Below are 10,884 nucleotides of genomic sequence, written 5' to 3' on the forward strand. Positions count from 1 at the left end.
CAGGCAGCTGACGGGTCAACGTCTTTAAGCCAACACACCTGTCACCGCCTTACAGACTTTATTATAAGGCATGTGTGTGTCTGTGTGTACGTGTGTACGTGTTTGTATGTGTGTGTGTGTGTGTTTGTGTGTATGTGTGTGTACGTGTCTAGACAGCACAGTTGAGGTCAGTTTCATGTGGGTATGTGGCAAGTACCCGGCCCGTCAGCCTGTCAGGTGTCCATCGCTATAGCTCTCTCTCTCTCTCTCTCTCTCTCTCTCTCTCTCTCTCTCTCTCTCTCTCTCTCTCTCTCTCTCTCTCTGTCACACATTTGAACGTTACACAATCCAACTGAAGATAAGAGAAAGCATCAGTCAATCGTCTCCGGCTCAAAGGAGAAAGATAATTCACAGTTTTTAATGTTTATTTCCCCGGAGGCCTAATTAGATCATTTTTAGCAGCAGAGATAAAACTCATACATTTATAACTCAGACGGAGACGGAGACGCGTTATTATCTTTTAACGCTGCGCAGCAAAAAATATTCACCTCAACTTTAAACAATCGGAAACACTGCGCTGTAGTTCAGCTTGTTCCACTAATGACCATAATTATCTTGTCTTCAGAAACAGAGACTGGAACTAAATTTGTACTCGTCATGGATTTAATTTTTGAATTAGTGCACATGTGACACATTTTCTGACATATCCTGATAATCCGGGGACATTTTTATATTGTTTATGAACAATTTCTAATCAAAAGACTTGATCGGTTTGTAATTAAATGTACTTGTTCCTCTCAGTGACGCGACAGTGTGTGGGGGGGAAGTGGAGTTTTAAAGTTTTGAAGGGGTTTGGTTAATAGAAGACACAAACATGGATAAATCTATAAGAAGCTTTAATGTGAAGCTGATATACTGACGTGAATTTTTTTATCTTGTCCATTGATTCTCTCTCACATCACTCAGGGCCATATATAATATTTCACCATGGTAACTACAGGATGTTTCTGTCCTTATATCACTACAGTATAATATTAACTTCAACATTATGTTCAGTATGTACAGTGGATGGAAGGAAGATTGTAAGATTGTCAGAAAATAGAAATCAAAATTTAATATCTGTAAAATATGGACGATTAAGTTTGTGTTCTTTCATTTAAAGACAGAAAACTAAACAAAGGACTAAAAACAATCCCAACATCCACTTATTAAATCTTTATGGCTTTGTTTTGTGGAAGTAACACAAATGTTTTGTTGTTTGTTTGTGAACAGGATGAACAGATTTCTCCAAACTGAGGTGGAAGCATGAGGCACGAGAATGAACCCATTCAACTTTGGGTTCCCCCCCCCCCACACTCTCATTTTTATTATTTCACTCCCAGGAAATAATTCATGCATCTTGATAAAAGAAATGTTCGTTCGAGGCCTGAAATCTATGACTGAGTGAGTGCAAAAGAAAACTAACGATCACAGTATAGAAAGTCTGTAAATGTTTGATCGACGTGGATGATTGCCATATTTCTTCATATTCAATGTATAAAGTAATTCTCGAAATGAAACATGCATGATTTCCTGTGCACGCTCTGTTCATACATCCGCTCGTCTCTCATCGGTCCCTCGTGATTCAGTTCGAGTCCAGAAACAAAGTCTGAGTTGGTTCAATTCAAACTTCAGATGCTTGAATCTTCTTTGCTCACTAATTTATTATTGAACCGTCTCACTATATGCAGATGATACTGTTTTATTTAACCTGTGACTATTTAGATTAATATAATACCATTTTCTGGCTTTGTTGAACGTGATAAGATGACGTTTGACTTCTCACGGAAGCAACCTGTGCTTTTTACTGTACATCGTTAACCGTGTGCAAAAGAGTGAATCTGCAACTGTCCTTTTAAATGTCCATCTTGACCTGTCCACACTCCATCCCTCCGTCCTCTCCTCCTACAGTCCCTGCACCAGTCGCTTCACCGAACAGATCACACCGGACACACTACAGACGACCCCCAGACTCAATATACCGGCATCGATCAGCCGGGCCCTGGCAGTGAGGCGGCCCCAGCGCAGCCTGAGGTGAAACAGACAGGGCAGTATGAGTGTCATGGCTGCCCCGGTCACGCTGCCTGTCAGACCCATCAGCAGGGAGAACCTGGGCACCAGCAGGGCCAGCAGGGATGATGTCATCAGCAGGGCGCCGCGGACCAGCAGGGCCGGGCGGGACACGCCTCCACCTCCGGGTCTGGAGCCCAACGGGACGGTGGAGTCTGGAGGTGGATGAGAAGTTGAAAGACGACACAGATGTTTGTGGTGACGACAATGTTTGTTTTTCAATCGCTTCTATTCTGACTCATTGTTTCCAAGTCGCATCTGTGCAGAGACGTCATCGGCCTCAAACGTTAAAACTATGAAATCCATTATTTACAGTGTGGTATTGTGGTTACTAGAATTAAATAACATGATTCACTGTAAGAATTCATAAGTGGGGAGCCTTACATATCCTTTTTGCTTGTGCCTGATGAAACATTTCATCATAAAATCACATCACATCACTTGGGGTTTTAAAAAAAGGGAAATGTTCAAATCAGATGACATCATGCGTGTTGACAGTCAATAACAAAGTAAAGTTCAGCCATGGTGACACATGTGTTGACGATCAACAAACTGAAACTCCCTGATCACTCAGCTCCAGTATGGAAGTAAGTGGTTTGTGATATTTAAATATTCACTCATGTATTAATATTTCCATATGAAAGAATGTCACAGATTTCTTTATGGACCATCCAGGGATTTGATTGGATGAATCTCCGGTCACAGTTGCACTTGTTTTGGCTTCAGGATATTTAGAAGTGTATAAATGAAACAGCGTCTTCCCGTGTGATCTATATATGCTCGTCATTGAAGGCGGTTGTGGCTCAGGAGGTAGAGCGGGTCGTCCACTAACCGGGGGTTCGTTCCCCTCAGCTCCTGCATGATACTGAACCCAGAGTATCCCCTGACAGCTGTGCATGAACGATGTGTGATAGAGAAAGTCATTTGAGTAGTCGATAAGATGAGAAAAGCAATAATATATATATAAATACAACCAATTTACCGTGAAGCCTGGAGGAGTAGATCTACAAATCATCAGAAAACTTTACAAACTTCAGAAACTGTGGTATAAGAGTTTTTAATCAAGCAAAACTCCTGTAATCTGTGGTTTGAGTCACCAGCTCTCACCTTTCAGCAGACAGGTCTGTAGTATTTCAGCAGCAGAGTAAAATGGCAGCGGGTAGGACAGCAGGGCTTTGGCTAAGAGACACAGGTTGACCAGAGGTCGAAGGTCAGAGGGCAGGTTTTCTGTGATGACCTCACCGGTCTCTGAACCCCAGGTCAACACGGCCTAAGGAAGAAAGAAAAGAGTCAGGATCAATCAATCAATCAATCAATCAATCAATCAATTAATCAAACGCTCGGCTTGTCCCTCTTCATGGTTCTAATTAGAGCTGATGTTTCCACACACACACACACACACGTGCAGAAGCATGTTATTAAACTGACAGATTAGAGATCAGCAACCAACCAGTACAGAGAACATGGTTTTCATGACGCAGGCAGCAGCGTGGGTCCAACCCAGCATAGCATCAAACTGCCCCCTGTCCGCCATGCTGCCCTCTAGAGGAGGGAGGAAGATCTGCGAGGTGTAGGAGAAGATGATGACGCCCACAGAGACCAGGAAGTCCTCCGGGTCCACAGACAGAGACAGACAGGACCAGGACCAGCGGCTGGCTCGGCTCAGACAGTACAGCATCACCATCAGGCTGACCCAGGGTCAGAGAAGAGATTCTTACATTTATTAGTTCAGTCAACATTCATTTATATCAGACAGTCCAATAAGGGGTCTTAACTCCTATTGATATATATGAATAAAGGACAATAAAAACAGAAATCCTATGAGGACATAAATGAATCTAGAAATAAACTATAAAGGCTCTCAAGAAGTATTTTTCTAAACAAGTGATTTATGTGGAAACCCCCTCAAATCAAACCAAAGAATGTTGCCACAAATCAATAGTAAATTGTGGCTCAATTTAAAATAACAAATAAAAACTTCAATAATTTATTAGTTCATCACTGTGTTATCATTCAATTTTTCATCCATGTCTGTTCCTGGGGATGATTCCAGAATAAATGAGACAAGGAATCCGCTTCTTGTTTTTATTATGTTACCTGATGAGTATGTGAGCCAGGGAGCAGAGCAGGCTGAGTGTGGAGACTGGTCTGAGGTCAGTCAGCAGCAGGCAGGGCAGCAGGAACACCAGCGAGACTAAAGAACACACTGACCTGGGAACAGTCATTCCAGACAAGCTGTCAGACAACAGACTGGAAGAGACGACCAGGTAGAGGGTGCAGGTCATCAGCAGTTCAACCACCTGGAAGAGAAAGAAAGAAACACGATGCAGGGAGAGATGTTTATTTCTGACAGTCACTGTATATCTATTTTATCCTTTTTTAATCTATGCCATAAATCTTAAATCATCAATCATGTCGGAGGAATCTTATAGTCTGGGATTAGGTCCCAAAACTATATTTTTCCATTGCGAGGATCCAAAAGAATGATGTCATCTCACTGGTTTCCAGTGAAACTCAGTCTTGAGTGTTTCCACAACATCTCAAGTTTCTCACACTTGTTCTGAAAACTCTCAAAGACAATAAAATCTAGAGTTTCACTTTCTAGAAATGTGCTGACAGAACAAAGAATGTGTGTGTGTGTGTGTGTGTGTGTGTTACCTGAGCTACGTTTACCAACCACCCCCCCAGTCCAGGCCAGTGGGGCCACAGTCCTTTGCAGCAGGCCTCCACTATGTCCTGGTAGCTGTGCCGGACTCTGACCTTTGACCCTGAGCCAGACCCCCCCTGACTGAGACACACAAACAAAACAGCTGTTTACTAAAGTACAGCTGTTTATTGAGTCAATAAGATTTGTAATAGTTCTGTATTTCCAGATTTTCATTTCTGTTTTGTGTGATTGTTTGTTTTCAGTGAAACCTATCAGTGAAATTAAGTTGTTTTGTTTATTTGTATGTTTGTTTTAAACCGATTTCAACAAAACAAAAATCATTTCCTTTACTATTGTTTGACTGTTGATATTTTATCCATTTCCCAGGTTATAATTCATGGATCTTGACATATTTATGGAACCGATATCTATGAATATGTCAAATTTGTTGCAGCCTGATTGAATTAATGTGACTTGAAGCCAAATGCATGGAACAGAGATAAGAAATATTTTTGTGTACGACAGCAAATCTCTGCTGTCACTGAAAAAGTGGAAGTGAAACATCAATCTCGAACCTGATTATGATGAAGTGATATTGTATTTAGATAAAAAACTGGGATATAACCAGTGACTGTACCTTTGTTCCTCTTCGTACAGACAGGCCACGAGGATGCTCCCTGTGTGGTTACACACCCACGCCGACAGAACCAACACAACCAGACCCACGTAACCGGACCGGACCAGAGCAAAGGGCAAACCCAACACGAAGATGCCCTGAGGGAGAGAAAGAGAGAGAGAACGGGAGAGAACGAGAGAGAGGGAAAGATGGATTGAAGTGGAAGCTTTTAAGACGTTAGTGAGAAAGACCAAGAAGACACAGTTTAAAAAGTAACTTAAAGATTTGGACTCATAAATGTTCATGTGTTCTGCTGTCACATCAAAATAAAGTCAGAAATGTTGAAAAAGAAACCCTGAGCACAAGTTTTTCCAATTTCAGATTTCACATCGGTGCTAAAAGGATCACGCAGTAAAAATTGATAAAAAATAATCATCATCAATCAAGCAGCCAATGATCCAACCGAGCTAAGAGACCTAAAAACTTTCGGCTATAAATCCAAGTTCAGTGTCCAGGTCCTAAACTGACAAAACTCCTGAGTCAGCAAAATCCTAAAGTGTACGTGTACTGTGCGAGTGTGTAGGGAAATAAAAAATGCACAGATGTCAAAATGTTATGGTATAGATAGTATATAAGATAAATATGTAAAAACGATACAGTAAAAGTTTTCAGGTATACTCAAATAGAAAACATAAAGCAGGATGGGTAAAAGCAAACACAAGGGAAACAAATAAAAAAACCTCCTTCAAAATAAAGGTATAATAGTTCCTCTGAACAAGGGATCAGATAATTTACAGGACAATGGACCTCAAACCATCTTATGTTGAAATTAAAAATCCTAGAAATGATATTGAGGGACAGTTGAGGGGGAACGGGAGAGAAAAGAGAAGAAGGGAACGCCGTTCACGGTCGGATGACGAGGAGGAGAAGAGGAGAGATTTGTGGCCTGATGCCTGGAGAGTTGGAGGATGCGAGGAGACCAGCAGGAGCAGAAGGAGGAGAGGAGTCAGGCTTTGGCCCATCACCAGAGGAGGAACATTGGCGAGTGCCAGAGAGAGAAAGAGGGAGGGAAGGAGGAGAGGGGAAAGGGGAGACAGGGGGAAAGGAGAGGTGGGACACGGTGGCTGGAGAGCAGGAGGTGGAAGGAGGAGGAGGAGATCACAGGAGACAACGAGCTACTTTGATGGAGCTGCTGTGTTTTCGAATGTTGGAACATGGAGATACAGAGACTCACTGAGAGAGTTATGGAGTCACACACACACACACACACACACATACACACAAAGTGGAGGCATAAACAGACAAGCGCACATTCTCCCTCTTTCAAGTTACTATTTGGTAACTGGTGTCTGTTAGGCATATGCTGATGGGGCTTTGATGTTCAAATGGAGCTGCTGGGGATGAAAGCACTTTGAGAGAAATCTGACGCTCACGTATCGGATTTCATCTCCGCTCGCGCTCCCCGCTCGTCTCTGCTTCCTCTGTGTCTCTGCCAGCTAATTCCTCATTGGTTACTCCGAGCACAACCTGAACCAGCTCCCAATCACACGGGGGCACCATGAGGGGGGGAAGGAGATCCCCGATTGGCTTTGAAGCAGATGGATAAAAAGATGATTCTTCTCGGCGCTCGGTGCCACAGTGTGACCCCCCCGAAGACTCCTTTTTAAATTCTGCTTATTCAGGCCATACTCACCAAACACTTACCCCCCCCCCCCCCCCCCCTCCATACCTTATATTTATCTGCGGCCACCAAGCAGCGAAGGTTTCCAGGCGACACATATAACATATTCACTTCTGTCTGGACTTCTCAAGTGCAGGATTTCAACTGCTGCCCTCGAGGTCGTGCACAGTATTTTATGCATGCACATGCCTCGTGCACGGGGAGTGATGGAGAAATGTCTCTTCCCACCTTCAGGGGATTACAGGCAGCAGACGGGAGCAGGAACAGGCAGGTTTGACATTTAAATAACTCCAAGAGTCACTTTTTCAAGCCATGACGAATGTTGCAGCCGTTGCAGACTGTTTTTAAAGATGGACGACGTGACAGCTCCCTTAGAAGTGAAGCCAAATCATCTCGATCGCCCCCTGGTGGCGATCTCCCCATGCAAGTGGATGGGACGTGGACCAAATCTAACAAGTTAAAGTACATTGATGTATGTCCAAGTGTTTTTTTTTCTTCTTATATGTTTGGTTTTTAATTATTGATGCTATAGAAATGTAATAAAATGTCATGATTGACAGCTGAAACTGACTCCTGATTGGTTGAGTGCACAATCACGGCGGCACCTTGAAACCACATCTCGACCTTATGATGAGGATGAGGACGAGGACGAGGACGAGATGAGGAGGAGGAGGAGGAGGAGGAGGATGAGGAAGAGGATGAGGATGATGTGTACTTCTCTCAATCCACATTTCAAATGCAATTTTATCCAAATGGGATTTTTCAATCACATTTCCCAGCTTTCAACTCAGTTCAGGGTAAAAATAGACGATGAATAGTCGATGCTTCTCAGTGTTGAAAACAAAAGTTTGATGAGGACACACAAACTGGAGCTGCCTCATTAACAATCGGGTTGGAATTCAAACTGAGCTCCATGATATTCCCAGGCCTTCAGGGTGGGAGCTGCTTTTTGCATTTCTGGCAGCAAATTCGCTCCCTTATAAAAACTTTATCAAGCTGGCAGACCGTCCGTTATACTGGCATCAATACACCACCAGCGGAAAACACATATTTTTCTTTTTAGCCTTGACAGGAGATAAAACTGCTGGTCCATTTTTTTTCTCCATTATTAATAAAACTGTTAGCCCCTTAACAACGGCCTCGGCCATTCTAACACTGAAAGGTGTTTATACATGAATCACATTCTGCTTCTTTTATCAGGCCAACGGTTGTTCAACTGTGTCTGAGGTTAAAAACACTTCAGGCATCCAGTGAATCATCACCTTTATAAAAAGACTCGTGCACCAAACACCTTTTCTAACTTCAGCAATTAATGAGTCAGGTGCTTTTTTCAAACAAGACATATGAAGCTTTATTTTTTTATTTCCACTTGTGTGTTTTACAGTTTTTTATGTCTGTAAAAATACTGCAAAGTTAAATAGGGAGCTCCCGTAAAGAGACAGGAGCTAAAGCCAAGTGTTTCAGACAGAGGCTGAAGAGAGGAGCTGCAGCAATGGACAGTCAAAGTGATGTTTTCTGGACATTAGAGCATGAAAACATTTTCAAGTAATAACACAAATTTTAATTATGAACCTGAATAAGAGCAGAATGTGTTTCCTTTCTGGTTTTTGCGTATTGTTCCAATCGCAGCCTGGTTTTGGAAACACATTAATTAAAATACACTGTGGTTTGAATCTGCATTTTAAATCAGTATCAATATGGAATAAATCATGATCTCCGGTCTCTGATGAAAACCAGAAGTAAAAGAGTAATAAACCTGGCACTGAGACAGACAGACTAACATCAATAAACCGGGAACAAATAGTTGTTTATCCACTAACGATCATGTGTTCATACATGTATGTATGTACTGATGACAGCGATGTGATTAAAATTCTGTACGTTTACGTCAATCTGACACAAAAGCCTTTCACCTAATTTCCTCAGGGAATATATTTGCGTGCACCTCTTCATTTGTCAGCATGTGTGTGTGTGTGTGTGCACCTCGGTATCATTACGTATTCTCCATGGACCGAGCGCTGCTGCTCAATCACACTGCAGTTATTCAGTGAAAGAACACATTTACATGAGTGCAGCGGTTGAATAAGGCCTGGGCGTTTACAGCGTAATAAGCTATTAGCATTACCGCCACAGGGACACGCTGTGATCGGGAGCATTTCCTTTTCGTTTAATGGTTTGATTCACATTTGATTTGATTATGAAGACTGGGAGAGGGCCTGACAAACCGCCTGCAATGTTTGGCGATATTAAAACAATGGCAGGGGATTAAATGGTCTATAAGCTTAATGCCTTTTGAATGTGGTGTGGAGCTTGGCACCTAAACAACTGGCATTTACATTTTGCATTAGTCTCCTGGAGGAGAGAGAGAGAGAAAGACAGGATGCACGAGATGCTTAAACCGAACCAACAAAGTACTGAATCATTATTCTGTAATGAATAAAAAATAGGATCCAATAATTGACCATAAATTGAGGGGATTGAGTTCACTCTCATGAATTGGATTTGACTGGGGTTGAGTGTGCCAGTCATTTTTCACACTAGATATATTACATTCAATTGATTTCTCTCACATCTATGTGTCATGAGCACTTTGGGGTCATGTGTTTTACTGAAGGAGACAAGCAGTGGTGGAGGAAGTACTCAAAACTTTTACTTAAGTACAACTAAAAGGACAAAGAAAGTATCCTGTTCCCTAATGCAACAGTCTACCACATGTCAATCATTTTTGGCAGAGTTCTAGAGTCTTATGTTACCTGCCGTGCTGGGAATATAAAAAACATTTCATGCATTATATTGTAAACTTTAGTGTAGAGTGGAAAGTACAGATATTTACCGATATATGTGGGGGACATTTATTAAAGTCCAGAAGTAAATGAACTTTCTTACATCCCAACTTTAATTTGAATTATCATTTATTTTGGGTTAATCGGGTTTGAAACATGAAAACATGAAAAACAAAACTATAGTATGAGTGTGTACCTGTATAGCATTTGTCACGTTCCAGCCGGCCTCCCAGGCAGTGATGGTGGGAGCTGGATTCAAACCAGTGGTGCCAGTGTTGGGGCTCTGAAGTGAATCAGCCAGACTCATCCCTGCTCTCTCTTCTTCACGGTGCGTAGATGCTCCTTCCCTTCCCTCCTCTCCATCCTCAGAAAGTCTCAGTTCTTGATTATCCCCTTTAGACGATGCATCCATCCGACTGGATCTGCTCATCTTCCCCTTGAGTCTCAGCTTCTCCTCCCTGTTGCCTCCCGTTGTGTCCTCTTCCATCTCAGAGGATCTCTCTCCTTTGCCGTAACTCGAGGTGTTTCTGAGCCACAGGGAGTCTGCACTGGAAACTGTGGAAGTTATGGTGATGGTTCTGGGGCCAGTGGAGATGACAGTAGCCCTGGTCTCTTTAAAAGATGGACCATCACCGGGCCATGAGGTGCTGCTTGATCCCGGCAGGTCCGGAGCTGGCCTCTCTCTCAAGGCGGGGGTGTCCTGCTCACTCAGAGAGGGACTGCTCGTGTTTTTGTTTGTGATGTGGTCAAAGGGAAATCGACTGTCCTCACCGTAGGTTCTGTTCAACTCATCACTGTGGGTCAGAACCAGCATCTCTTCGTCCTGCTCAAAGAACCTGCACATTAAAAAAAGGTCTAATGACTTTTCAGTGGTTTCTGTGACCTCACCAATTCACTGAACAAAACAAAGATGGTTAATGACTTATACAAATGCTATGGAAAAAACGTTAATTTTCATTTGTAAATACATCCCAGTGGAAGATGATGAGATAAAATAAGATAAGATTAGATAGGATCAAAAAGTCACAAATACACTTGCATAGTACTGTAAATCTATAGATGAATATAT

The 10,884-nt window shown here is 42.4% G+C and overlaps 1 protein-coding gene across 1 annotated transcript; it reads right to left on the bottom strand.

Moving 5' to 3' along the window:
- Positions 1–1,923: 1,923 nt before the first annotated feature.
- On the bottom strand, positions 1,924–10,629 carry LOC128459844 (vesicular inhibitory amino acid transporter-like). The gene is made up of 7 exons (XM_053444770.1): positions 10,012–10,629; positions 5,373–5,509; positions 4,747–4,876; positions 4,186–4,388; positions 3,539–3,776; positions 3,196–3,358; positions 1,924–2,243 (listed from the first exon to the last, which is right to left on the bottom strand). The coding sequence occupies exons 1-7, from the start codon at positions 10,627–10,629 to the stop codon at positions 1,924–1,926; spliced, it is 1,809 nt and encodes a 602-aa protein (XP_053300745.1).
- Between the last annotated feature and the right edge of the window lie 255 nt (positions 10,630–10,884).

This window comes from Pleuronectes platessa, chromosome 17, assembly GCF_947347685.1.
Source record: "Pleuronectes platessa chromosome 17, fPlePla1.1, whole genome shotgun sequence".
Lineage (NCBI taxonomy): Eukaryota > Metazoa > Chordata > Actinopteri > Pleuronectiformes > Pleuronectidae > Pleuronectes > Pleuronectes platessa.

Coding starts and splice junctions, on each gene's coding strand:
- LOC128459844 (XM_053444770.1), bottom strand. CDS start 10,629: ATGCTGGTTCTGACCCACAGTGATGAGTTGAACAGAACCTACGGTGAG. Junction 3,359..3,538: donor AAACCATGTTCTCTGTACTG/GTTGGTTGCTGA, acceptor TTTCTTCCTTAG/GCCGTGTTGACCTGGGGTTC. Junction 2,244..3,195: donor ACAGACCTGTCTGCTGAAAG/GTGAGAGCTGGT, acceptor ATCCACCTCCAG/ACTCCACCGTCCCGTTGGGC.